The sequence below is a fragment of the Callithrix jacchus genome, chromosome 22, assembly GCF_049354715.1.
Source record: "Callithrix jacchus isolate 240 chromosome 22, calJac240_pri, whole genome shotgun sequence".
Classification (NCBI taxonomy): domain Eukaryota; kingdom Metazoa; phylum Chordata; class Mammalia; order Primates; family Cebidae; genus Callithrix; species Callithrix jacchus.
This window is the reverse complement of record NC_133523.1, coordinates 43,683,029-43,710,134: the sequence shown is the minus strand read 5'-3', so window position 1 is coordinate 43,710,134 and position 27,106 is coordinate 43,683,029. Positions and strand designations below refer to the sequence as shown.

The following is a 27,106-nucleotide window of genomic DNA, read 5'->3' as shown; positions in this document are numbered from 1 at the left end:
TCCCAAGTTGCCGGGATTACAGGCAGGTGCCACCACACCCGGCTAATTTTGTATTTTTAGTAGAGACGGGATTTCACCTTGTTGGTCAGGCTGGTCTTGAATTCCTGGCCTCAGGCGATCTGTCCCCACACTGGCCTCCCAAAGTGCTGAGATTACAAGGCCACCCTCTCCCCAGCTGTTTCTCTCAAAGACAAGATGCACAGGCCAGAGGAAATGCTTCATTTTATTTTTGCTCATAACCTCCCAAAAAAATCAGTACCCCACCATCCCTCACCTAGACACAGCCCCTCTCCAACACCTTCACAAAACACTGATTTTCCCCCAGAACTAAAATGAACCCAGTCACCCACCCACTACTGCCCGGCCCTGCCCCTCCTCCCACTCTGCAAACATGGCCGCCTTTAGGCTCCCTCCCCTAGCCCTGTGTCCCAAGGTCACCTGGCCTGCTTTTGGCCTGTAGGTTACATGTCTTCTTAAAGCCATCCTGATTTACATCCTCATTTGCATAGTGCCTCTGCTCTATCCCGTAACGCCTCCACCCACCCCAGAGAACCATCTGCAGAAAACTAGGTTTGAAATGCAAGAGACCAGGTTTCCAAGCTCCCAGCTACTTCTTGCATTCCCTGTGAGCCTCGATGCCTCCACTGTTACATCGCGGGCACGGACAATGACTAAGGCCAAACATTTCATGATGTAGATAGAGGTGAGAAGAGGGAAGAAAATCCAGAAATACAAAAGAGGTGATAAAAGCAGAGAGGAGCTGGGTGGTTTTGGGGAGCAAAAGGGTTGATTTTTTGTTTTAATAGAGACAGGGTCTTGCTATGTTGCCCAGGCTGGTATTGAACTCCTGGCCTCAAACATCCTCCTGCCTTGGCCTCCCAAAGTGCTGGGATTACAAGCATGAGCCACTGCACCCGGCTGAGAGAGGGGTTTGGAATGAAGGTGGAGGCAGGGGGATGATGGGGCCAGAGCTGAAGACCAGCCCCCGGAAGCCACGCCCCACCCTTCTAGCAGCTGCGGGTCCTCTGGCTCCGGGCTTTGTACACCTCGATGAGCAGGTCCTTGACGTACTGGATCTCGCGCTCCACAGACTCCGCCCGTTCCCTCAGCTCACGGTTCCGCGCCTCCAGCCCCTGGCACTCACCCTCCAGGGCCTCGCCCTCTGCCCGCTTCCGCTGGCGGTACCTCAGAGCAGCCGACTTGTTCTGGTCTCTCTTCTTTTGCTTGCGGTCCCCTCGAGGGGTGGTGGGATGGGGGTAGGGGGCCGGGCGAGGAGGTTGAGGTTGAGGTGGAGGAGGAAGAGGGGGCTGCTGTATCGGGGGCAGGGGCGCCATCCCTGCCTCCCCCTGCCTGGCCTCGTTGCGGCAGTAGATGGCCAACAAATCCAGAGTATCCAAGATAGGGGCCTGAGGGGGGTCAAGGGAGGGGAGGGGAAAGGGGAGGGATGGGGCTGGTGATGGTGGTGGTGGTGGCAGTGGCAGTGGTGGGGAGGGTGGCGGGAGGAGCGGGGCATCTAGGAAGAAGTCTTCCATCTGTTCCAGCTCCTTCTTGAGGAGGGAGGCCATAGCTTCCAGGTCAGGTGGGGTTGGGGAAGGTGGGGGGAGGGTGCCTGGGGGCAAGGGGGGCTCCAGAGGGAGGAGGGCTGTGAAATCAACTCGCTCAGTCATCCAGTCAGAGAAGCCATCACCTGGGATTAAAGTGGGGGGAACACAAAATTGCCTGGGTTGCTGGTGACCCATCTATAAGAGGTCCCAGGAAAAAGAATGAACATTTAAAAAGAAAAAAATAAAGCAGCAGCCAACCAACCAATGACTCCATCAACAGTCAACCAAGCATTTTTTCAGCCCTCCCAACATCTCATTTATGGAGTACTCTATCTGTGGTGTCTCTATCTACTCTATTCTTAAAAGGCAAACCAGATCACATCACCCACACGTGTGCTCACACACACACCTTGTTTCATCTCTACTCATTAATTATTGAAAACCCACTCTGTGCCAAGCATTTAGGCTACGGTAATGAATGAAATGATTCCTGCCTCACGAGGCCTTTGCATATGCTGTTCCCTCCCACTAAAATGCTCTTCCCTTGGGTGTTTTCTTGGCTCATTCCTTCCCTCCTCCTCTAAGAGGGTTTCACTCTGCTGCCCAGGCTGCCGTGCAGTGGCACTATCTTGGCTCACTGCAGCCTAGACCTCCCAGGCTCAAGCGATCCTCCCATCTCAGCCTCCTGAGTAGGTGGGACTACAGGCATGTGTCACCATGCTTGGCTAATTTTTTAAAAATTTTCTATAGATATGAGGTCTCACTATGTTGCCCAGGCTGGTCTTGAACTTCTGGCCTCAAGCAATTCTACCCCCTCAACCTCCCAGAGTGCTGGGATTACAGGCCACCATGCCTGGCTTCCTTCCCATCCTTTATGCCTCCATCAATATGTTACCTACTTGGAGAAGGTTTCCTGGATACCTTTTTTTTTTTTTTTGAGACAGAGTTTCACTCTTGTTGCCCAGGCTGGAGTGCAATGGTGCAATCTCAGCTGACTGCAACCTCTGTCTCCCAGGTTCAAGTGATTCTCCTGACTCAGCCTCCCCAGCAGCTGGGATTACACCCGTCACCACACCCAACTAATTTTTGTATGTTTAGTAGAGACAGGGTTTCACTATGTTGGCCATGCTGGTCTCAAACTCCTGACCTCAGGGGATCCACCTGCCTTGGCCCCTCAAAGCGCTGACCAGTGTGAGCTGCCCCGCCCAGCTCCTGGCTACTCATCCTAAATTAGGTCCCCTTTGGCATTTTGTAGCTCAGCTGCTGTTTCTGACTTATTCCAACACACCCTCATTTAACTTGTCTCTCCTCTACCCCTCAGAGTGTGAGCTGCTGGAGGGGACAGACCATGTTCTTCTGGTTCTGGGCTGTATCCTCACACCTAAAACAGCGCCTGGCACTCAATGTTTATTGAATACATGAATTAGTTCTTCTTCCCCCATCTTCCCCTGCCCTCCACTCCCCAGCTCCACCTTCCACTTGCCCTTACCTGCCAGGGGCTCTCCCCCCACTGGAAGCCCGCCCTCCAGGGCTCCCCCAAGAACTTCATAGGGAGCCAAGGGGGCAGGGGCTGGGGGGAGTTTCCCATAGTCTACGAGCCATCCCAGCCCGCTAGCTGGGAGCAGGGCCCTGTCCAGCTCCAGACCCAGGGTCGCCAGGAGTGACATGGCGGTAGCACAGGTGCTGGGCACTGATGGCAACAGGAGACGCTGCAGCAGCAACTGGGACGAGGTTCTGGAGGTTGCTCAGCTGGGCGAAGACGGGCACCAAGGCGAAAGTGGAAGACCTACACGCGTGAGACAAGAGTGGGTGGGGTCAGGAACAGCCTCGCCCACCAGCCAAAATTCATAGGGAAGCCAAGCCACAGCCCCAGGTACGTCCATGGGGTTCCTTCCTCCCCCTTCAAACCAGGGTTTAGGACTAAGCCTCGCCCTCTCCGAATACTAAATTTGTCCTTTCTTTCCCCAAATCTCTGAGCCCCACACACCACCAAGGAACTCGCTTTATAGGACCGATGCCCCACCTCTTCCCCCAATACGGAACCTAAGGGTGTCCCGGGGGAATTACCTTAGGCCCCTCCCATCCACCTCAGAATATTTCGCTTCATAGAAAAACTCAATCCTAGGGACATTTTCTTCCAGCCACGCCCCTTCCTCTAAAATATTTCCTTTTGGCCCCACTGCCTTCCTAGTTTCCATCCCAAATCAGTTCCCAGGGTAACCGTCCCAGATCCCAGCCTTTTAATGTTATCCACTCAAATCCCACGCCTCGCCTTCCCACTGCCCCTCCAAGCCCCGCCCCTCATTGTTTAGCTCCGCCCCCGATTCCTTAGAGGCCCCGCCTCTTTGTCCCATCCCTCAGCTAATGGTTGCCTTGGCCCCGCCCCTTCTCATAATGAACTCCCTAAGTCCCACCCATCGTGACGACGTGGTTCTGGTTCCACCCGTTTAAAGGGGTTCCTCTAAGCCCCGCCTTCTGCCCTGTCAATCTACGTGAGTCCCCGCCTCAGCAGGTGCCTAGTTGAAATAAAAGAAAGCTGTGCTGTGAGTCAGAGCAACGTGGAGCCGGAGAGGTGGAGGAGGGTAGAGGGGATTGGCAGAGAATGGCTACCCGAACGCCCCGTCTACACATGGCTTTGCCCCCGAGGGCCAAAGTGCATGCTCCGCCGCCGGAGCGGTCCAATTGCTTTTACACCGCCGCCCTCCTGGGGATCAATGCGCGTGTGTGACGCCGCACAGGACCCGCCGCTCATTCATACGGGGCACTAGTGGGCTACTGCGCAAGAGCAACCAAGCACGCACAGAATCGTTTAGAAAAAAGCACACCCTTCCCTGGAATGCGCAGCCGCAGCCGCACGCGGGCTGACAAACACCAAGTCTAGAACTCTCCCACCCGGCCCCGGGCCCAGTGCGCATGCGCACCCGCGCGCCCTCGGCCCACCGTCCCTCTTCCGCGCCTGCGCGACCGTGATTCTCCGCTCGTGGTTCCCCACCCCCAGGGCTTCCTAAAGAGGGCCACGAGCTGCGAAAGCGCGGGAAAGGCGGTTGGACAAGGAGAGGCGAGCGGTTACTCACTCCATGGCTGCGGCAGGAAGAGGCAGCGGTGGCCTCGGCTGAAGAAAGAAGGTGGGACGGAGAGCGCAGGCGCGGAGACGGGCTGGGGGCACAAAGGGGTCGCGGCTACAGAGCCATGGCCGGGGCTACGCGGGCGGAGGAGGCGACGCTTAGTGAGAAGACTGTGAACTGAGGTCGGGGAATGAGGCGGCCCCGGGGACTGGGGATAGATATACCCGGGGTGGCGCAGTACGGCCCTCCCGGATCCTTCCGCGCCCCGCCCTCGCGCGGCCCCAAGCGGGAGGCAGCCCGGTCCCCTCCTCGTGGGGATCAGAGGATCCGACTCCCTGCTTCCCACTCACAGGATCGGGCCCTCTCCTGCTTGTGGCTCCGAGGTCTGGTTTTTCCTCCTGACTCTAGGCTCTGGTTTCTCTTTCTGCCTCTGAGGTCTGGGCCTGCTTCATTCCCTTCCCGCAGACTCGCACCGATTAATTTCCCTTTCCCTGCTTCCAGAATTTCCTGCCAGCCACACTTTTCATCTCCATCCCCCAACTGCTGACCCTTAGAACCCTCGTGGGTTAGAGTCCAGCATGAGTCACAGCCCCCTCCGCAACGCAGACCTGCCAGGGTGGCCTCGGGCAAATAAGTTCCCTCACCTCGTTTCCCTGTCTGCAAAATAAGAAAATCAACTCTCGTAGCGGATTTATGAGACTCAAGACAATGTGTCCGCCAAGCTTTATGCCCAGAGTTCAACTCATACATTCCTGTTCAACATTTTTTTTTTTTTTTTTTTTGAGAAAAGAGTGTCGCTTTGTCACCCAGGCTGGAGTGCAGTGGCACAGTCTCGGCTCACTGCAGCCTCCCCCTTTAAGGTTCAGGTGATTCTTCTGCCCTCAGCCTATCGAGTAGCTGAGACTGCAGGCACGAGCCACCACTCCGGGCTAATTTTTGTGTTTTTAATAGAGACGGGGTTTCACCAGGTTGCCCAGGATGGTCTCTATCTCTTGACCTTGTGATCCACCTGCCTCGGCCTCCCAAAGTGCTGGGGCTACAAGCGTGAAGTACCGTGCGCAGCCATATTTTATTATTAATAGATACTCTGGGGCCCAGTCTCACTTCTTCCTCCCTGCTTGCAAGAGCCGCAGGCGTTGGACTGTCCAACACCTGCTGGTGGGTCATTCTTCTGTCTCCCTCATTCCTCCAAAGTGTCCACTTCCAGCCGTCCTCACCTCCCATTCCAAAGGATGGGTGCCCAGGCCCCATCCCCTGGCAGGGATTCATGCATCGAGGCCCCAGCTTCGTTCTTTTCTCCATCCCTTGCCTTGGCTTCCTTTCAGACAGGCTTTCTTAGCCTCCACTGGATAGGAGCTGTCTCCCAAGCCTGCCAAAAATGGAAGATCTCCGTTTTCCTTTAGTCAAAGACAGGGTAGCCATCTTGCCCCTTCTCCTGCACTGGGCCCTCCGCCAGCTGAAGTGGATGTTGGTCTTTTCTCTGTTGCAGAAAGCCACCTTGTCCAATCCACATCAGGACATCCCAGCTGGAGTTCAACCTTCATCTCTTCTGTGGCAGTTAAGAGAGTGAATCAGGGTCCAGAGAAGGTGTAGGAACCCTGGTATTGAGCGTTACACACAAACTTCTTTGTCCTCCCTTCCCTGTGGCAGGCAGGAAGTCCTTCTCGGGATCTGACCACCTTCTCTTGGAGCACTTACTGTCCACTCTCCCAGTTTCTGAGCACTTGTCCTGTATTTCCTTTGGCTGAGGGGCTGTGTTATCACCTATGCAGTATGTAACCTAGCAGCTCAGAGCACAGACTAAGCTTGTCCCATCCGGGGGTCCACATGTAGCCCAGAACGTTCTTAAAACATTATGCAGATTTTTTTGCAGTTGTATTTATTTATCTGTTGCTCATCAGCTATTGTTAGTGTATTTTATGTGTGGCCCAAGACAATTTTAGTGTGGGCCCAGGAAGCCAAAAGAGTATCCATCCCTGGCGTAGACTCTGGAGCCAGATTATATGAGTTCAAAACCTAACTGCACCCCACTTATTAGCTGTGCGGCCCTAGTCATTTCCCTTCCCTGTGCCTCAGTTTCCCCTTTAGTACAAAGTGGCATTAAGAGTGCCTGCTGCTGGACCAGGTGCAGTGGCTCACACCTGTAATCCCAGCATTCTGGGCAGATTGCTTGAGGTCAGAAATTGACCAGCCTCGGTAACTTGGTGAAACCCCATCTCTACCAGAAATATAAAAAAATGGCTGGGTGTGGTATTTTGCGCCTGTGGTCCCAGCTACTCGGGAGGCTAAGGCAGGAAGATCACTTGAACCCTGGGGAGGGGCAGAGGTTGCAGTGAGCCGAGATTGGGCCACCAGACTCCAACCTTCAGGACAGAGTGACACCCTGTCTCAAAAACATTTCCTACCTCTTAAGGCTGTTACGAGGTTTAAAGACTGCCTGGTACACAGTAGGTGCTGCGTAAAAGCTGGTTACTGTATTGCTGTAATTAAGGTGGATGTGTTCTCTTTCTGTTCCTGTGCAGTAAGTGCTTTCAAACTATGACTGGTCATCCAATTTACAAAGGAGATTTCGGGACCAACTTCCTTCCACTTCTCAGTACAGGTTTTTGAGCAAATGCAGATGGAATTAAGGGTAGACTGTTGGACCGACTGGCAGTGGTAAGAAGGCACGCTTGTGCCATACCCACCCCCCACCCCTGCCGAATCTCTCTTAAGAAGACCTTCTAGATTGTACATGGGGAGTGGGTTTTTCTGTTTGTTTTGTTTTGCTTTTGAGAGGGAGTCTCACTCTGTCACCCAGGCTTGAGAGCAATGGCGAGATCTTGGCTCACTGCAACCTCCACCTCCCAGGTTCAAGCAGTTTTCCTGCCTCAGCCTCCTGAGTAGCTGGGATTACAGGTGCATGCCACCATGCCCATCTAATTTTTGTATTTTTTAATAGAGATGCTTTCACCATGTTAGGCTAGTCTCAAACTCCTGACCGTGATCCGCCTGCCGCAGCCTCCCAAAGTGCTGGGATTACAGGCCTGTAACAGCTTTAGACTTTCCTTGTCCTTCATGACCTTGACAGTTTTGAAAAATGCTGGTTGGGTATTTTATGGAATGTGCTTCCATTTGGTTTTGTCTCGTACTTAGACTGGGAGTGAGGGATATTGAGAGGATGGCCAAGTAGGATACTTCTCTTCTCTTCTTTTTTTTTTTTTTTTTTTTAAGACGGAGTTTTGCTTTTGTTGTCCAGGCTGGAGTGCAATGGCGTGATCTCGGCTCACTGAAACCTCCACCTCCCAGGTTCAAGCGATTCTCCTGCCTCAGCCTCCTGAGTAGCTGGATTACAGGGTGTGCATCACCACGCCTGGCTAATTTTGTATTTTTAGTAGAGACAGGGTTTCCCCATCTCAGGTTGGTTTCAAACTCCCGACCTCAGGTGATCCGCCTGCCTTGGCTTCCCAAGGTGCTGGGATTACAGGCGTGAGCCACCACGCCCTACCGGGCCTGGGTTTTTGTTTTTTTTTTTTTTTTTTTTGAGATGGAGTTTCACTGTTGTTACCCAGACTGGAGTGCAATGGCACAATCTCGGCTCACCGCAACCTCTGCCTTCTGGGTTCTAGCAATTCTCCGGCCTCAGCCTCCCAAGTAGCTGGGACTACAGGTGCGTGCCACCATGCCCAGCTAATTTTTTGTATTTTTAGTAGAGACGGGTTTCACCATGTTGACCAGGATGGTCTCGATCTCTTGACCTCGTGATCCACCCACCTTGACCTCCCAAAGTGCTGGGATTACAGGCATGAGCCACCGCACCCGGGTATCTTTTAATAACCTGATCAGTAAGAGAATTTTGTTGCTGACTGTGTGCGGTTTATGCTGGCTGCAGAGGCGTCTGGGCAGGGACTCTGCTTCCCCTCCCCCACCTCCTCAGCCCTTTTGCCTTTTTCTCTCTCTGGCTATTGGGTCCCACCCACTTCAGCCCAGCCCACCCAAGCAGCTGGACTCAGGCTATGTGGGTACCAGTTCCCAGCCTTAGCTCTCCAGCCCCTCCTAACCTGTTCTAATTCATCGTGGGTTGTCCGTGGTTGCCTGCAACCCCGGCTCCCCAGGTCTTTGAACTGTGATTCCTCTCTCGCCCATTCCTGACCCAGGCCTTGGGCCCTTCAGGACTCATTCCATGGCCTTCCCTAGCCTCGAGCTCCCCTTCAACTCCTCAGCTGCGGCTTGAGGCAAAGGTGGGGCTACTGGACTCTTTCTTGGTGCGGAGGGGCCTGGCTTGGGGAGTGAGGCGGTGATTACAGGCAGGTTGCATCAGCCCTGGCTCTTTGATGGGGAGGGGAAGTTGGAGGATTCTCTGGGGGCCCCAGCACACCTGGCAACCACTTCTGGTTAGCAGCACAGCATGAGTGGGTGGGGCGGAGAGGGAGGGAGGTCAGCCATCCATGCAGGACCCTGGGAATTTGAGGCTTGGTGCCAAGAGGGGGCTTCAGATTACAGAGGCTTGTTAGCAGGAGACAGGACTGAGGTCCCGAGAGGTAACGGGATTCCAAACAGCTCCCAGGGCCCCAGGCCCATGGTGTAGGCTCTGGGAGGTCTCCAAGTCCCGACCCTCACCTCAGGCCTGCTGCTCACGGTTGCCAAACGCTATTGATTCTCACCTGCACCGTGCCATCGCCCTGCTATTGCTGCAACCCCTCACTGCTTTCCCAATCAAGGTGGCCTCCTGTGTGATGGAAAAGGCTCTGAGGTTTGCATCAGACAGACCTGGGTTCTGGTCCTAAGCCCAGCACCAAGCTGTAGACTGGAATGCAGGCAGGGTCCTCATCTGCCTGAGCCTCAGCCACCTTCTGCAGAACAGGTCAGAGTGTGGGCCCTGGATCTGTACTGGGTTCACACCTAAACTCCACCCCTTCTGTGACCCTCAGCAGGTGACATCCTCTCTCTGTGACTCAGTTCCCCCAACTCTGCCACTTCTGTGACCCTCAGCAAGCAGCATCCTTGCTCTGTGACTCAGTTTTCCCCACTCTAAAATGGGGATGAGATGGTCCATTGCACACTGGTGGTTTTGAGGGTTAAATGTGTGACTGTGTGAGAAATACCTAGAGCAGGCCCTGGCATACAGGAAGTGCCCTGTGATCGATCTGCTCTGGAATCTGGTGTGGGAGCGCCATGGAGATGGTGTTGGTGAAGCCAGTGCCTGCTGGAGCCCAGGTCTATGCATGCTTCTCTGTTCCTGCCATGCCTGCTTCTGCTTTCAGGTCCACCTCGCACAGATGTCTGCCTACGTGACTGCTGCCCCGAGTACTTCCAGAGCAAAGTCAGGGCCCTCCTCATTCCCAGAATCGTTCCCCACAACCCCCAGCCCTGTGCTGCTATTTCCGTAGGCATCAATACATTTTCTAATGAGTTAGCACAGGGGCCAGAGAATGTGATACTGAGGTCCCTGACAGGAGCCAGGGAGGGGAAGTGGGACACGTAGGCCAGGGCTGCCGGGGTTGAAGGTGGGCGTCCTGGCAAACAAGGGCAGGAAGGCCAAGGCCAGCTCAGTTACGGAGAGGATGACATGGGGGCTGGGAGGCGCACAGGCTGCCACGTGGCCCAGAGTCCTCCAGAGCCCCTTCCCTCCCTCGAACCAGCCTTGTCCCTTTATCAGAAGCAGTCACAGCTCTTACACAAAAAAAAGGACACAGCAAACTGATAACAACTGACAGTGTCCTAGAGCCCAGGAAGCTGTCACTTAGTGCCATGTGACCTGGGACAAGATACTACCCCCTCTGACCTGTAGTTGCCTCATCAGTAAAATGGGCACAGTAATAGAACTACCTCAGGGCAGTGTGGAGGGACAGGGAGTTGACACAGGAAAAGGCCTGGGCCCCTGAAAGGCACCAGGGCCATGGCAACGCTGGCAGAGCTACTGGCTTCACAGGAGAAGCGTGTGTGTGTGTGTGTGTGTGTGAGAGAGAGAGAGTGCCAAGTTTTAAAGGTAGGCAAGTAATGCTGGAAAACCCTATCAAACTACAAATGTGGACAGGACTCAGGCAGTCAGCCCTCTGTGACCTTTGTGTTCAGTGACTTTCCCTCCCCACAGCTGTCACCTCTGCCCATAGCAGAGAGCAAAAGGAACTGAGCCCTCATTCCAGAAGTCTCCAAGGATTGGGGCTGGCCCCTCTGCGCTGGACTTTACCAGCAGGGAGACAGCAGGGCCTCGTTGTAACTCAGCTCGGTCCCCTGTGAAGTGGTGGAGGACCATGTTTCTAGGGAGCAGAGAAGGTCTCTAGAGAATCCTTCCTTGGGGTCGGGATGCCTGCTGGAAGCGGGAGCTGGTGTCTTATTACTGTCTTCTAGCCTGCCATCCACACCCCCAGCCAGAGGCCACCAGGAGCACATCACTCAGTGCGGCAGGAAGACTGTCCCTTGCAGGGACCCGAAGGACACCTCAATAAGGAGGTGTTCAGACTATAGGAGTTTGGCTGTGTCACGTGACTTTGGGGTGGGTTCCAGGGAGTGGGGCTTTGCTCTGAGTGGGAGACTGGTGGGAGCATGGGCAAGCCCATAACAAGGGTCTGTTTGACCCATAGCCAGGAGAAGCAGAGGGAGCTAGTGCTGGGATTCTCTGAGAAACAGCCGGCAGCTCTGAGCCAGGAGGGGGTGTGTGGTCCTCTCTGTGGTTCGGACTTCGTGCTGTCTGTGTCGAGACGTGATTCAGGAATGGTCGTCTCTGTGGTTCGGACTTCATGCTGTGTTGAGACGTGATTCAGGAATGGTCGTCTCTGTGGTTCGGACTTCATGCTGTCTGTGTCGAGACGTGATTCAGGAATGGTCGTCTCTGTGGTTCGGACTTCATGCTGTGTCGAGACGTGATTCAGGAATGGTCGTCTCTGTGGTTTGGACTTCATGCTGTGTTGAGACGTGATTCAGGAATGGTCGTCTCTGTGGTTCGGACTTCATGCTGTGTTGAGACGTGATTCAGGAATGGTCGTCTCTGTGGTTCGGACTTCGTGCTGTCTGTGTCGAGATGTGATTCAGGAATGGTCGTCTCTGTGGTTCGGACTTCGTGCTGTCTGTGTCGAGACGTGATTCAGGAATGGTCGTCTCTGTGGTTCGGACTTCATGCTGTGTTGAGACGTGATTCAGGAATGGTTGTCTCTGTGGTTCGGACTTCGTGCTGTCTGTGTCGAGACGTGATTCAGGAATGGTTGTCTCTGTGGTTCGGACTTCGTGCTGTCTGTGTCGAGACGTGATTCAGGAATGGTCGTCTCTGTGGTTCGGACTTCGTGCTATCTGTGTCGAGACGTGATTCAGGAATGGTCGTCTCTGTGGTTCGGACTTCATGCCGTCTGTGTCGAGACGTGATTCAGGAATGGTCGTCTCTGTGGTTCGGACTTCATGCTGTCTGTGTCGAGATGTGATTCAGGAATGGTCATCTCTGTGGTTCGGACTTCGTGCTGTGTTGAGACGTGATTCAGGAATGGTCGTCTCTGTGGTTCGGACTTCATGCTGTCTGTGTCGAGACGTGATATAGGAATGGGCTTGTCGTCGGGGCTGCTTTCTCACAGCAAATGTGCTCATCCTTCCAAGATGGGGAAAGGGAGGTGAGAGCCACTGCCATGTCCAGAGGAAGCGGGTCCTGCATCTGGCTGGCCCAGGATGCGTGGTTCCTACAGGGTCACTTGGGCATGGAGGAAAGTACCCAGCTTGAGCCCAGCCAGCACTCATAGGATGGATAGTCATAGTGGAAGGTGCAGGGAGAGAGGTAGAGGCAGGAGCCACGGTGCGAGGGCCTCACAGGACCCCCAGGCTCCCTAGGTGCCCCCTCAACAGCATGGGGTACTCCCCATGGAGAGCTTTGAGGTTCAGCAGCCATCAGAGTGCCAGGCCTTAGCCCAGTTTGATGCGGAATTCTTTGACCTCTTCCTGACCTCCCACAAGCAGGAATGGATAGGAGGGTGGCAAGCAGCGGATGCAGGCGTCTCAGGCCACCATCTGCAGCTGGGGCAGGCGCATCACCCCGAAATGGATTTGAGGGTGAAGCCCAGGCTGGTCTGGAAGGTCATGGAGGTGGCCCAGGAAGTCTCTAGAGAGTGGGAAGGGGACTAGATGTGGCAGGGAGCAAGAAAAGACCAGGTCGGAGAGGCTCAGTGCAGTTAGGAGCTCAGCTTTGGGGCCAGGCAGATGCCTGGGCCAGCCCTTCCTGGCTGTAGGACTTTACACCGGTGATTTAAGGTTTCCTCATTTATAAATGGGAACCGTAATAGTTCCCTCTCATCACGTTGCTGGGGAAGGTTAAGTGAGTGAGAACAGGTAAAGCCCGGGAAATAGGCCGAGTGCGTGAGAAAAACCTGGAAACGTGATTGTGGAGATGGCCGCCGAGCAACAGAGAGGGGCTGGGGCTGCTTCCAGGTCTCAGAATGAAAGCCACCCTGCCCCCATCCTCAGGCTGCCTTCACCTGGTTCCCAGAGAAACCTCCTCCAAGGCGACCGTCTCTACCACAGTCCGGCCTGGGCCCTTCCCGCCTTCCCCCACTGACATCACTGCCTCTCCCAGTGGAAGCTGGTGTGGGGAGAGGAGAGAGGCGGTGGAGGGGTACAGGTGTGCGCCCTTCCTCCCACCGCACGGCCATTTGCCACTCTCAGAGTCCCTCAGCCCTGAAGCCTCAGTCCCTCTCCAGGCCTTTGTGTGCTGTGCCTGTACCACTGCCCAGAGCGTTTTGCTCCAGGCTCCTCCCTGACCTGTTCTCAACCAGCATTATTGGACACCCCAAGGAAGGCAGGGGCCTGCCCCTAGAAACTCCCCTGCCCATGCCATTGCCCTCGGGGTAAAGTCAACTCAGCCTGGAGCCTGGTCCCCTCTGTGGCCTCACTGTAGCCTCTCAACCCCTTCCCAGCACCCCCTGGTTGGTTGGTAGGTTGAATGGCTTTATTGAGTTACTGTGTAATCCATATCCATTTATCAAAGTGTCTAACTTAGTGGTTTTAGTACATTTCAGAGTAGTGCAGCCATCACCACAATCAATTTTAGAACTTTTCATCACTCTAAAAAAATACTCGGCCGGGCGCAGTAGCTCACGCCTGTAATCCCAGCACTTTGGGAGGCCGAGGTGAGTGGATCACGAGATCAAGAAATCGAGACCATCCTGGTCAACGAGGTGAAACCCCGTCTCTACTAAAAATACAAAAATTAGCTGGGCATGGTGGCGCGTGCCTGTAATCCCAGCTACTGGGGAGGGTGAGGCAGGAGAATTGCCTGAACCCAGAAGGCGGAGGTTGCGGTGAGCCGAGATCGCGCCATTACACTCCAGTCTGGGTAACAACAACGAACCTCCGTCTCAAAAAGAATAAAAAGAAATTCCTGACCGGGCATGGTGGCTCACGTCTGTAATCCCAGCATTTTGGGAAGCCAAGGCAAGTGGATCACTTGAGGTCAAGGGTTCAGGACCAGCCTGTCCAACATGGTGAAACCCTGTCTCTACTAAAAATACAAAAATTAGCTGGCTGTGGTGGTGCATGCCTATAATCCCAGCTACTTGGGAGGCTGAGGCAGGAGAATCACTCAAACCCGGGAGGGAGAGGTTGCAGTGAGCCAAGAAACTCCAGCCTGGGAAACAGAGTGAGACTCTGTGTCAAAAAAAAAAAAGCTGATGTGGTGGCTCACAACTGCAATCCCAGCTATTAGAGAGGCAGAGGTGGGAGATCACTGGAGCCCAGGAGGGAGAGGCTTAGCTGCAATTGCACCACTGCACTCCAGGCTGGGAGACAGTGAGACCCTGTTTTTGAAAATGTCTTCCAGTCCTGTTGTTCTGTATGAAGAGCGATGGCCCTAGAATCCTCCTTAAACTCTCTCTGGCTGTTTCCTGACTTTTCTGTGGTTGTCTGAACTGATGCGTTTTTCCCGTGGGGAAAATTGCTCTCGGTGCTACCACCTGAGCTCCTTTGGTAGCTTCTGGGCCTCGGGAGTCAAAAGGAGAAAGTAATTGCTCATTAGCCATGAAGTGATTGAAGGGAAAGAAGGGGAGAAAAGTGAGAACCAGGGAATCCATGCATTTTTTAGCTGCTGCCTTGAGGCAGTCCTATGTAGCAAGCAGGCAGAAGCAGGGTTTCGGTGCCCTGGGCAAGTCGGCCCCCCTCTGAGGGCGTCGGTTTCCTCACCTACCCAGGTGAGGAGAATAAGCCTGCTTAAAACAATTTCTAAGATACCTAAAGAAAGAACAGTTGCAGAACAGGTGTCTGGCAGGCTGCGTTTTGTGTGCGTGGGGATAGTGCAAACCATGCTTTTGCTTGAATGCCCAGCAAGTCTCCGCAAACACGTGCAACAGAAAGCTAACAGCCTGTCTCCAGGGGACAGGGCTGGGCGGCTCTGGGGCTCCGGGAAGACGGGCCACGGTGTTCCCATTTATACCTTTTGAGCTAGAACAATGTGAACGTTGCTAGCTATTCACAAAAGGAATTTAGTTTTCATTGTTCTAGATGCTCACAGGGTCACTGGGTTGGAGCAGGGGTGGTCCAGCCTCCTGGGTGGTGAGCACACAGGAGCATTGAGGCATTGAAACGGTAACATCTGAACATGCAGTAAAGGTCCCAGTGACAGCCTGGGGAAAAGACAGACTGATCCATCATAGCTCCCCCGAGGAGCCGACAGAGACACAGGCGCACACGCCCTGTTCCTTTGTCTCCCCAAGGGCCTCTCATCCTTTATGCAAGTCGGTTATACCTGTAGGTTGAAAGGCTTCAGGGAGCAAAATGGGACCAGAGTGCCAGGTGGCGTAAGGAGGAGAGAGAGGACAGTTGAAAACCCACAGGTATCCGTGTCCCCTCCTCCCTCCTTGCTGCTGGGGACGCCTGGTTCTGTGAAGGAGGGTGTCCTTTAGATGAAGGTAAGCGCTGGGGGTGGGAGAGGAGCTGAATTCCATGCAAGACTTGACTTAGAAAAGCAACCTCTGGCACTTTGGGAGGCTGAGGTGGGAGGATGGCCTGAGCCTAGGAGTTCAAGACCAGCCTGGGCAACATAGTGAGACCCTATCTCTACAAAAATTTGAAAATTAGCTGGGCCTGGTGGCGTGTGCCTGTAGTCCCAGCTACCGGAAGGCTGGGGCAGGAGGATCATTTGAGCCCAGAAGGTTGAAGCTGCAGTGAGCCATGATCGCGTAGTGAGACTCTGTCTCAAAAAAAAAAAAAAAAAAAAAAAGGAAAAGGAAAACAGCCCCTCTCCAAGGCTCTGTTGTTTTGTTTTGTTCTTGAGATGAAGTCTTGCTCTGTCGCCCAGGCTGGAATGCAGTCACATGATCTTGGCTCACCACAGCCTCCACCTCAGCCTCCCGAGTAGCTGGGTTTACAGGCACCTGCGACCACACCTGGCTAATTTTTGTATTTTTAGTAGAAACAGGGTTTCACCATGTTGGCCAGGCTGGTCTTGAACTCCTGACTTCAGGCGACCCACCTGCCTCGACCTCCCAGGCCTGAGCCACCACGCCCAGCCCGCTCTGTTTTCTGTTAATGGGGTTGGCCATATCCTGGGTGGGGTAATTACGTAAGGTTGGGGGGGCAGCCCAACAAGCTCCCAAGGCACTCTGGTTTGGCCACTTGGCTGAGGTCCACTTAGGAAGTTGTCTGTTCGTTGGCTTCAGTTCTTCAGGGGCAGCCTTGGAGCTGATTTCTTCTTCAAGGTTCAGTTGGATTTTCTTTGATACAAAGGTAAGAGGAACTGATTGAGGAGATGGTTACGAAGCAGAGCAGTTAGACTTGTGGAGTTTGCCGTGCTAGTGGACAGAGAATCCCAGCACTAACACCTCCTGGCCAGAGGTCCCCACAGGAGGGGAAGTGAGGAAGGCACTGTCCGGGAACAGTGGACATCAAATTTCCCTGGGCCGGGCCCAGTCGGTCTCTGATTTTCCCTCATTTCTCTCCTTTCCACTCCTCACTCTCTGCTCTTTTCTCCCCTCTTCTCGTCCCTCTGGTTCCACTCGTCCTACTTCCCCTGAATCTGAAATAGCAAATGTCAGCAGTGCCATCAGGTGGCTGTTGGCCAAATGCCAGGGGCCTTTGTTCAGGTGCCTCCCAGAACTTTATTTTTTTGAGCCAGGGTCTGGCTCTGTTGCCCAGGCTGGAGTGTGGTAGCATGATCACAGCTCACTGCAGCCTCGAACTCCTGGGCTCAAGTCATCCTCCCGCCTGTATCTGGGATTACAGGCACCCACCACCACGCCTGGCTAATTTTTGTGTTTTTAGTAGAGACAAAGGGGTATTGCCATGTTGGCCAGGCTGGTCTGGAACTCCTGACCTCAGGTGATCCACTACAGGTGATGGGCCTCCCAAAGTGCTGGGATTATAGGTGTGAGCCACCACACATGGCCAACACTTAAATCTAACATCTCTTCCTCAGTGAAACCCTCCCGTCCGAGGTAGAAGGTCCAGACTTGGCCCCAGAAAGCTCTGGATTCCCATCGTGGGGCTGCTGTTTGCTGGGTGGCCTTGGGGAGTCTGCACCTGTTTATCACCCAGGAAGGGCTGGGTGCGCCATGTGTGGTGCTCCTGGCACAGTACCGGTTACCCAGTAGGTCCTTAGTAAATGGTGGTTACTGAGTCCCTGCTGTGTACCAGGCACTGCTCCAGGTGCTGCAGATACAGCAGGGAACAAACGAAAACCTGGCCCAGTGGAGCGGACACCATCCCCGTCGTTAGCCTTCCTCTGCTCGCAGGTGACTTTGTTCCTCCCTCCGTCATCATAGATGGCCTGTTACGGCTGGGTGTCAGTGGCGATCCACCCACACAATCCACACCCCTGGCAGGGTCGCCCCAGCAGCAGGGCATGTCTGGATTTTCAGAGTTGCCCCTCACTTTGCTTCCTGTCCCAGCTCCGCCTTGGTCTCCATGCACAAGGGCAGACCTAGCCCTTATAGGTGAGACTCAGCCCCAGCTCTGCTCTGTGTATTCCCATGCACCTATCTAGATTTCATTCCATTCTTTCTCCGTCGTCCCTCAGCCCACCCCCGCTAGTTTCCCGTGGCTGCTGTAACAAGGCATCACAAACGTAGTGGTTCACAGCGAATGTCTTCTCACAGCGCGGGGGTCTGGAGTCTAAGTGGGTGCGTGCTGCGTGGTTCCTTCAGGAGAGTCCAGGGGAGAGGCAGTGTCCGCCTCCAGCTCTAGAGGCCGAAGCCGCCTGTGTTCCCGCCTGAGGCCCCTCATCTTCAAAGCCAGCAGCACAGTGTCTCATTGCATTCCTCTGTAGGCACATGGTCCCTCCGACTCCTTTCCTGCCTCCCTGAAGGATGCTTGTGATCACCCAGGGCTTACCTGGATAAGCCAGGATGATTTATCATCATCACCTCTGCAAAGTCCCTTTGCCGTGTACGGTCGTATTGACAGGGTCCTGGATCTAGGTGTGGGCATGTTTCGGGCCATTTTTCTGTCTATACTCCCACACATATAACACACATCCTTCCTAAAACTTCCTTTCCTTTTAATACAAAGCTGAGGTCTCCTGTATTCTTTCCCAGGCACAGACCCCTGTCCCAGGCATCTAAGGAATGGGGTTGGAGGCCAGGTGGGTGGATCACCTGAGGTCAGGAGTTCGAGACCAGCCTGGCCAACATGGAGAAACCCCAACTCTACTAAAAACACAAAAATTAGCCAGGCACAATGGCGGGCGCCAGTAATCCCAGCTACTCAAGAGGCTGAGGCAGAATTGCTTGAACCTGGGAGGTGGAGGTTGTAGTGAGCCAAGATCACGCCACTGCACTCCAGTTTGGGTGACAGAGCAAGGCTTCATCTCAAAAAAAAAAAAAAAGAGAAACTGGGACTTGGAGTGGCACAAGAATCACAGATGGAGGGAAGGTAGTAGAGCTGACTGAAGGCTGGGGTGATAGCAGAGAACCCTGGTTCCCACAGCTGGGGCGGGATGTGTCTGCATCTGATTCCCCAGCAGGTCTTCCTCCGGGTCCCCAGGACTGTGAAGGCATCTGCGTTGTTTGAAACTCAAGGGTAAATGTTGGGGCAGGCAGGACGGGAAGGGACGGGCGACTCTGCCAGCACTTCCCCTTGGTGACCGCAAGGCAGCGCTTCTCTAGAGCCCTCTGGAGTCCATCCTGCCTGGGTGGACTACGATGGCCACAGTCACCCAGCCCTGAGCACAAGCCCAGGCACATCCTCCTCCATTCCCCAGAAATGCACCACTCCCTCCATTTGGCTTCCTCCCTGCTTCCTCCCAGCACCACCGCGTCTTCTGTAGGGAAGCTCTCCCCTTTCCCTACAGTGTGGGAATTCCTGCACCAGAGCTCGTAACAGTTTGCATTTTAGAGAAACTTCCCAAGTTCTTCTATCTATGGTGTTTGAGGGTTTTTTGGTTTTTGCCTTAAACTCCTGGGCTTAAGCAATCCTCCCGACTTGGATTCCAAAATGCTAGGATTACAGGCATGAGCCATCGTGCCCGGCTTGTCGCTATTAACCTGGACAGACCCTGTGTGTTGGTGCAGGCTTTGGTAACTGGGACCAGACTCTGTGGTTTTAGCACAGATTTAACACTCTGCTCAAATCGTGATGTTCTCTTCTCTGAGCCCAGACCTTCTCTAAGCTTCCTGGCCGCCAGCCTCTACCCCTCTGGTCCATCCCCCACACCCATAAACTCCCCTGTGGCGCTCTCAGCATAACGCCTGAACCGTTTGCACGGTATGTGTGGCTCTGCCAAATTCTTGCGCCCATCACGTGGCCGTGAGTCCCCAAGACCACCCTCCGGCTCAGTGATGAGCTAGGACTCACAGAGCTCCGCATAGCTTTCTCCTCACGGTCATGGTCACGGTTTATCACAGAGAAAGAATACAGACTGAGAACAGCAAAGCGGAGAGATGCAACAACTCCGCGAGAGACCAGGCACGAGCTTCCAGCTGTTCTCTCCCAGTGGAGAGGCCCGGGCAGCCCTTAGCTCTCCTGGCAGCAATGTGTGGTAACACGTAGGGAGTGTTGGCGGCCCAGGTTGCGGGGAGTAGCAGTTCTGTAGGCACAGAGCACCCGTGTGGCTGAACTGAGGACTGCAGTCTCCAGCCCTTCGAGGTCTCGCTGATACCGAATGACCCAAAGCCCCCACTGTAGGTCAGAGCGTTAACGTGGACACTCTAGAGTGTCCTGAGGGCCCAGGTGAACAAAAACACTCTTACCTGGCAGGACATTTCAAGAACTTAGAGATTTTCTCCAGGAGCTGATCAAGGACCATTTCTCTCTTTGAAATGTGCAGATTTGAACAGCCCAGGCTTGGCAAGTCAGTCCTTCACGCATAAACGTCTCCCTCCAGAAGCACCAAATCACTTAGCATCCAGAGGCACGGCTGCTGGTTCAGCCTCCCTGTCTTCACACAGGCCCTTCCTCCTGCCTGGACAACCCCTCTCCCTCCCACCTGGACAACCCCTCTCCCTCCCACCTTCCTGGCTGATGCCGTATCTGCCTCAGCCTCCCAAATAGTTGGGATTACACGTGGCCACCCTTAGGCCTGGCTAATTTTTTTTTTTGAGACAGAGTTTCGCTCTTGTTACCCAGGCTGGAGTACAATGGCGTGATCTCGGCTCACCGCAACCTCCGCCTCCTGGGTTCAGGCAATTCTCCTGCCTCAGCCTCCCAAGTAGCTGGGACTACAGGCACGCGCCACCATGCCCGGCTAAGTTTTTGTATTTTTAGTAGAGACAGGGTTTCACCATTGTTGACCAGGATGGTCTCGATGGGCCTGGCTAATTTTTATATTTTCAGTAGAGTTGGGATTTTGCCATGTTGGTCAGGCTAGTCTCAAACTCCTGACCTCAGGTGATCCAGCCACCTCAGCTTCCCCAAGGGCTGGGATTACAGGCATGAGCCACCACACCCAGCCTACTTTTTCGAGATGGGGTCTCACTCTGTTGTGCAGGCTGGAGTGCAGTGGTGCAGTCACGGCTCACTTGCAGCCTCCACCTCCCTGGGCTCCAATGGTCTTCCCACTTCAGCCTCCCAAGTAGCTGGGACTGCAGGTGCCCCCTTGGCCAACTTGTTTTTGTAGTTTTTGTAGAGACAGGATCATACTATGTTGGCCAGGCTGGTCTCGAATTCCTGGGCTCAAGCAATCCTGCCACCTCGGCCTGCCAAAGTGCTGGGATTACAGGTGTGAGCCACCACGCAAGCCGTATTATATCTAAACTGCGTGCATCAGTGCTGGATCAGTATGGGCTGCCATTGTGAATAGATCCCAGGCATCTGAAGTGTTGGAAACCAACGATGCACTTAATCAGTGGTGAACTGTGAAGCCAGATAAGGCCCCACAGGAGATTGTTTTTCTTGTAGTTTTCGTTTGTTTGTTTCTTGAGACAGAGTCTTGCTCTGTGGCCAGACTGGAATGCAGTGGCGCGATCTCAACTCACTGCAGCCTCAGCCTCCCGAGTAGCTGGGATTACAGGTGCCCACTACCATGCCTGGCTAATTCTTTGTATTTTAGTAGAGACGTGGTTTCACTATGTTGGCCAGGATGGTCTTGATCTTCTGACCTCGTGATCCGTGCGCCTTGGCCTCCCAAAGTGCTGAGATCAGCGTGAGCCACCACACCCCGCCCTCTTGTAGTTGTATGCGCGTGTGTGTGTGTTCTCTTGTAGTTTTTTAATAGTTGCAAAGAGCTTTTTATAAATGTTTTTCTTGGAAATTTTAGCTACGGCTTATTAATAGCAAAAGCTTTTTTAAGCTGAGTTCTTGAGAACTGAGATGGGTAGGCGTAGCTGCTCAGATGCCTTTAGCTGCTGGGAACCACACACGGGCTCAAGGTGGCTCCTCAGTGAGGACCTGTGTTCTGCCCACAGCGGGAGGACTGGGTGCGGCCAGGCAGGGCCCCAGCAGTCCTGGGGGCTCAGGCACTTGCCGTGGCCTCTTGAAGAGACCTTTCTCAGAATTCCCCAGGAGAGCTTTATGAAAATGCCAGGGCCAACATCCCAGCCCTGCAGAGACTCTTGTGTTTGAAACGCTGCCAGGCGGTGCTCATGGACACCCACTGAGATCCACTGACTTGGACACGGCAGAGCCCCATGCGGCTGGCCCCCCGGTCGTCTCCCCAGACTTGCTTGGCTGTGTGGAGGAGGAGGGGCAGATGAAACAAAAATGAGGGCCTTGAGGAAGGCAGAATGGTACAGTGGAATGGGTGGGGGTAGTGAGGCAGGTTTCCTCTGATTCAAGCTAGAAGGGGATTTCCTGAGGGCAGACACCAAGAAACTTGAAAACTGGCCTGGAGAGAGGGAAGAGGAAACAGACCTCGTGGGTGTTTCTCTGGGCCAGGCACTTGGCTTCTCAGTCGTGACTTTGTTCATTCTTTTTTTTGAGACAGGGTCTCGCTCTCTCCATTCCCAGCTTCTCGAGCTGCTTATGCCTTCCCTGGTTCCTGGCCTTCGCCATCTTCAGATTCGAAAGCGCACCACTCCGGTCTGCTTTCGGCACCAAGCTTTCCTGTCTGCCCGAGTCAGTCACATCCACCCGGGCTCTGTCTTCTAGGGACACTTCTGATCATCTTCAGGGCTCACACCTATAGTCCTAGCACTTTGGGAGGCCAAGGAGGAAGGATTGCTTGAGCCCAGGAGTTCAAGACCAGGGCAGCAGAGATCCGGTTTCTACAAAATAAAAAAAGATTAGCTGAGCATGGTGGCTTGCACCTGTAATCCCAGCTACTCTGGGAGGCTGAGGTGGGAGAATCACTTGGGCCTAGGAGGTCAAGGCTGCAGTGAGCTGTGATTGTGTCAGTGCATTACAGCTGGTATGACAGAGCAAAACCTTTTCCCAAAAGAAAAAAAGAAAATCACCGCTGTCCAGCACTCCCTCACCTCTTCCTCTCCAGGTGACCTTTGAGCTTCCCGCTGATGGATGGCGCCACTGGAGCTTTTTCAGTTTGACATTACCAAAATCCAGTCAGTTTGAACATGGAGATGCTCTGGCCCATGGGGCTTCTGGGGTGCTCTTTATCCCTCCCCGACCCATCTCTGGTGGGGCTCATGGTCTCCTGTGATGTCCCAGTGTCTGCAGATAGATGGTTGAGAACATATCCAGGGGAGGCTCAGGTGCAATCCTCTGTACCACACCTACAGGTGAAGGAGGCAGCTGCCTCCCCCAGGGGAGGCTCTGATTGGCTGGCTCAGGTCTCAGTTTATCCTTGAGCCAATCACTGCAGCCAAGGGCATCTGTGTTCTGATTGAGCACATGGGTTTCAGACACCCCCCCACCCCAAGTTAAGAGAGGGCGTTCCAGCGTCCTTGCCTGCTAGAGAGTGCAGGTGTGGGGGCCTTCAGCAGCCCAGGCTCTGCCATCTGGCCTGAGTTCCCAGCCCCATGTGTCTCTGTGAGGTCCGGAGAGGCCCTTAGGGAGGCATGAGCTGATCTGCTCACGCCCTGCTAGCGTCAGTGGGGGAATGTCACTGGGTCCCATGCTGAGAGCAGGTCCTACAGCTGTTCCTCTGTGTCCTAGTCCCACTGGTGGCAGTGCCTCACATTTCATCCCCTCCTCGGACCGAGGTGGGTCCAGGGTTCTGCTCTTCCGCCTCCGCCTCCACAGAGTGGGAGCTTCCACTGTGCTAAACGTGGCCATGCACATCCCTAGCACCCCGGCTCCTCATACCTGACCCCTGGCGCGTGCGCTGGTGCTTTCGGATCCTCCTCGGTTTAGCAGGGCCTGGTTTAGGTTACACAGGAAGAAGAGGGGTTGCGTGCCACTGAGTTTGCCTTTCCAAAACTGCCATCTGACAATGTCGCTTCCTCTGCTTTACAAATCTTCCCAAGGTTGCAGACACCGACGGATTTGCTTTCGGAGCTGGAGTAGCTGCCGCCATCAGAGTCTGGAGCCATGAGCGGGTTTAATTTTGGAGGCACTGGGGCCCCTACAGGCGGGTTCACGTTTGGCACTGCGAAGACGGCAACCACCACACCTGCCACAGGGTTTTCTTTCTCCACCTCTGGCACCGGAGGGTTTAATTTTGGGGCTCCCTCCCAAGCAGCCGCAAGTACCCCTTCCACCAGCCTTTTCTCACTTGCCACGCAGACTCCGGCCACACAGACGCCGGGCTTTAGTTTTGGAACAGCAACTCCTGCTTCCGGGGGAACTGGGTTTTCTTTGGGGACCGGTGCTTCAAAGCTAAACCTGAGCAATGCAGCTGCCACCCCAGCCATGGCAAACCCCAGCGGCTTTGGGCTGGGCAGCAGCAGCCTCACTAATGCCATGCCGAGCACCGCCACCTCCAGCCAGGGCACAGCACCCACTGGCTTTGTGTTTGGCCCCCCCACCACCTCAGTGGCTCCAGCCACCACATCGGGAGGGTTCTTGTTCACTGGTGGAAGCACGGCCCAAACCTCTGGTTTCAACATTGGCTCAGCGGGGAATTCAGCCCAGCCCACGGCACCTGCCGGGTTGTCCTTCACTCCGGCCACGCCAGCAGCCACCACAGCAGGCGCCACTCAGCCAGCTGCGCCCACACCAATGGCCACCACCACCAGTGCTGGGCCCACCCTCTTTGCCTCAATAGCAACCGCTCCAACCTCGTCCGCCACCACCGGCCTCTCCCTCTGTACCCCTGCAACCACAGCAGGAGCCCCTGCCACTGGGACACTGGGCTTCAGCTTAAAAGCACCCGGAGCAACTTCCGGCACCTCCACAACAACATCCACTGCTGCCATCACCACCACCAGTAGCACCAGCAGCAGCAGCAGCACCGGCAGCACCAGCTTTGCCTTGAATTTAAAACCACTGGCGCCAGCCGGGATCCCCAGCAATACGGCAGCCGCCGTGACTGCTCCACCTGGCCCTGGTGCAGCCGCAGGGGTGGCCGCCACCTCCGCCATGACCTACGCACAGCTAGAGAGCCTGATCAACAAATGGAGCCTGGAGCTGGAGGACCAAGAGCGGCACTTCCTCCAGCAGGCCACCCAGGTCAACGCCTGGGACCGCACACTGATCGAGAACGGGGAGAAGATCACCACCCTGCACCGAGAAGTGGAGAAGGTGAAGCTGGACCAGAAGAGGCTGGACCAGGAGCTCGACTTCATCCTGTCCCAGCAGAAGGAGCTGGAAGACCTGCTGAGCCCACTGGAGGAGCTGGTCAAGGAGCAGAGCGGGACCATCTACCTGCAGCACGCGGATGAGGAGCGCGAGAAGACCTACAAGCTGGCCGAGAACATCGATGCGCAGCTGAAGCGCATGGCCCAGGACCTCAAGGACATCATCGAGCACCTGAACACGTCCGGGGCCCCCGCCGACACCAGCGACCCGCTGCAGCAGATCTGCAAGATCCTCAACGCACACATGGACTCGCTGCAGTGGATCGACCAGAACTCCGCCCTGCTGCAGAGGAAGGTGGAGGAGGTGACCAAGGTGTGCGAGGGCCGGCGCAAGGAGCAGGAGCGCAGCTTCCGCATCACCTTTGACTGAGCCACCGCGGGTCCCCAGGGAGTCCCACGGGGGGGTGTGCCCTGTGGTCTGGTGTGGGGTTACAGCAGCATACTTGTTTCTTGCTTTCCTTCGCGTGACTGTGCCCTGGAGACAGCTGCTCTGTGCTTTGACTTTCCCCATTTAGGGAGTGTTCTGAGCCCTCTGCCCGGGCAGCAGCCTCATGGGTGTGGCTTCTGTGGCTTTCATTTCAGTGGCTTTGGCCCCTTTTTACCCACAGCAAACACCCATCTCATCCTGCCTCAGTCAGATGCTGGAGAAGGGCTGACAGTCTTGGTCCCAGCCAGGGTCGGGTGGGCAACTGCTCCATCCAAAGCATAGTCACAGGTGCCGTGAAAAACACCAAGCGTAAGAGAACCTCCGAGGCTGGGCGCGGTGGCTCATGCCTGTAATTCCAGCACCTCGGGAGGCTGAGGCAGGCGGATCACATGAGGTCAGAAGTTTGAGGTCCAGCCTGGCCAACATGGTAAAACCTGTCTCTACTAAAAATACAAAAACTAGCCGCGAGTGGTGGCGTGCGTCTGTGATCCCAGCTACTGGAGAGGATGAGGCAGGAGAATCGCTTGAACCCAGGAGGTGTCATTTGAGCCGAGATTGCGCCACTGCACTCCAGCCTGGGTGACAGTGAGACTCCATCTCAAAAAAAAAGAACCTCCCGGGAAACAGTAGCCTAGTTTTGGAGTATAAGATGGGGGTTCCTGAAAGCCGACCACCAAGTCAAAGCACAGTGTGAATAGAACAGACAGTGGGATAGAGAATTTCACAGAAGACAGGTCAGCTGAGGGGCCTGCACACAGGGTGTTGAGGAACCACACACGGGAGCCGAGAGGCCTGCCTTGTGCCTGGCCCAGGCTTACCCCACCTCTGGCCTCACCTCCTCCGGGAAGCCATCCCAGCTACCCAAAGCTCAGTCCGTTGGCCTTGCAGGTCCCCATAGCACCCTGAGCCTGCACCTTGGTGGCACTTTCTACGCTGTCCCTTGCTAGCTGTTTGCGCCTCTGTCTCACTGTTAGATTCTGAGCTCCCACGGGCAGAGACCCACTTGTTCCTGTGCGTCCCCAGCCCAGTCCCTGTCACATTTGTTAAATGAAAGAACAATGAATCCCAACATAACGCCAGTCCACAGAACTGGCCACAGCTGCAGTGATGGCCACAGACTTGGTTGTGAACTTCCTGGCACCAGAGTTCCCCTAGTCAGTTACAGTAAAATCCACCGTGTGTGGAAGGCAGAAGCCAGCGGCTGTATCCTAAGTGTCTTCTGTATTTCTCTTTACGCTTTGCTGCATTCTCTGACCGTATGTTGCTTTTCTAAATAAATGTGTTGTGAAGCCAAAAAAGCTGTTCTTCATATGGATGGATTTTAGGAGGAGAAGGTTGAGTAGAAAGAGCGGATCCCAGGAGGCTCTCCAGGGTGGCATTCATGTGAAAGCCTCCTGCAAGCTAACCAAGCAGTGCTGGCTTAGACACAGGAGCATACGATGAAGCCGTGTTTGACGAGGAGGAACAGACAAATTCAAACTGTGGTTTGCTCTCAGAAGGGCCAGAGCCAGTGGTAGAAGAGGACATGAGAGTGAACCTGCCGTGGCCTCAGGTCCTTAAGGGGCCCCAGGTGTTCGTGACAGTTATGTCATAGAATATACACAAACACAGCTGGGCGAGGTGGCTCACACCTGTAATCCCAGCACTTTGGGAGGCCAAGATGGGCAGATCACTTGAGGTCAGGGGTTCAAGAGCAGCGTGGGCAACATGGCGAAACCATCTCTGCAAATACGACAAGAAAGTTGGTTGGGCGTGGTGGTATGTGCCTGTTGTCCCAGTGACCTGGGAGGCTGAGGTGGGAGGATCACTTAAGCCCAGGAGTTTGAGGCTGCAGTGAGCCATGATCATGCCATTGCCCTCCAGCCTGGGCGATGGAGCAAGACCCTGTCTCAAAAAATATACACATGTGAAGCCATCTGGCACCATCCCTAAGGCGCTATTCCAGTGGTTACAGACGTCATGGGCAGCATTCCTTACTGTCACCTGGGGCTAGAAGGAGGGTATCAGTTGAATTTAAAGGCCCAATTATCTGCCTCTGGCCTCCCTCTAGGGACTGGA

General features: G+C 54.6%; 3 protein-coding genes across 12 annotated transcripts in view; 2 read left to right on the top strand and 1 right to left on the bottom strand.

Moving 5' to 3' along the window:
- Positions 1-205: 205 nt before the first annotated feature.
- Positions 206-5,151, bottom strand: ATF5 (activating transcription factor 5). 3 transcript variants are annotated; one of them, XM_035283536.3, is made up of 3 exons: positions 4,960-5,151; positions 3,034-3,330; positions 206-1,687 (listed from the first exon to the last, which is right to left on the bottom strand). In XM_035283536.3, exons 2-3 carry the CDS (start codon positions 3,209-3,211, stop codon positions 1,008-1,010), a joined length of 858 nt encoding a protein of 285 aa, XP_035139427.3. In that variant the 5' UTR covers positions 3,212-3,330; positions 4,960-5,151; the 3' UTR covers positions 206-1,007. The 3 variants fall into 3 exon arrangements, with proteins under 3 accessions (XP_035139427.3, XP_002762437.3, XP_078215606.1); XM_002762391.6 differs by lacking the exon at positions 4,960-5,151 and adding an exon at positions 4,619-4,801; XM_078359480.1 differs by lacking the exon at positions 4,960-5,151 and adding an exon at positions 3,612-3,807.
- Positions 4,513-26,346, top strand: NUP62 (nucleoporin 62). Of its 5 annotated transcripts, none has more exons than XM_078359471.1 (3): positions 4,513-4,669; positions 7,132-7,267; positions 23,350-26,346. In XM_078359471.1, exon 3 carries the CDS (start codon positions 23,414-23,416, stop codon positions 24,989-24,991), a length of 1,578 nt encoding a protein of 525 aa, XP_078215597.1. In that variant the 5' UTR covers positions 4,513-4,669; positions 7,132-7,267; positions 23,350-23,413; the 3' UTR covers positions 24,992-26,346. The 5 variants fall into 5 exon arrangements, with proteins under 5 accessions (XP_078215597.1, XP_078215600.1, XP_078215598.1 ...); XM_078359474.1 differs by lacking the exon at positions 7,132-7,267 and adding an exon at positions 6,099-6,166; XM_078359472.1 differs by lacking the exon at positions 7,132-7,267 and adding an exon at positions 6,099-6,210.
- IL4I1 (interleukin 4 induced 1) overlaps positions 4,513-27,106 on the top strand; it is a 38,299-nt gene continuing 15,705 nt past the window's right edge. For 3 of the 4 annotated variants that reach the window (XM_054250377.2, XM_035283529.3, XM_035283531.3), the window contains exon 1: positions 4,513-4,669. The gene's annotated coding sequence lies outside the window, so the exon portion shown is untranslated. Of the gene's footprint in view, positions 4,670-7,134; positions 7,268-27,106 lie in introns of those variants that run through there. The other variant, XM_078359470.1, reaches the window with a different exon arrangement.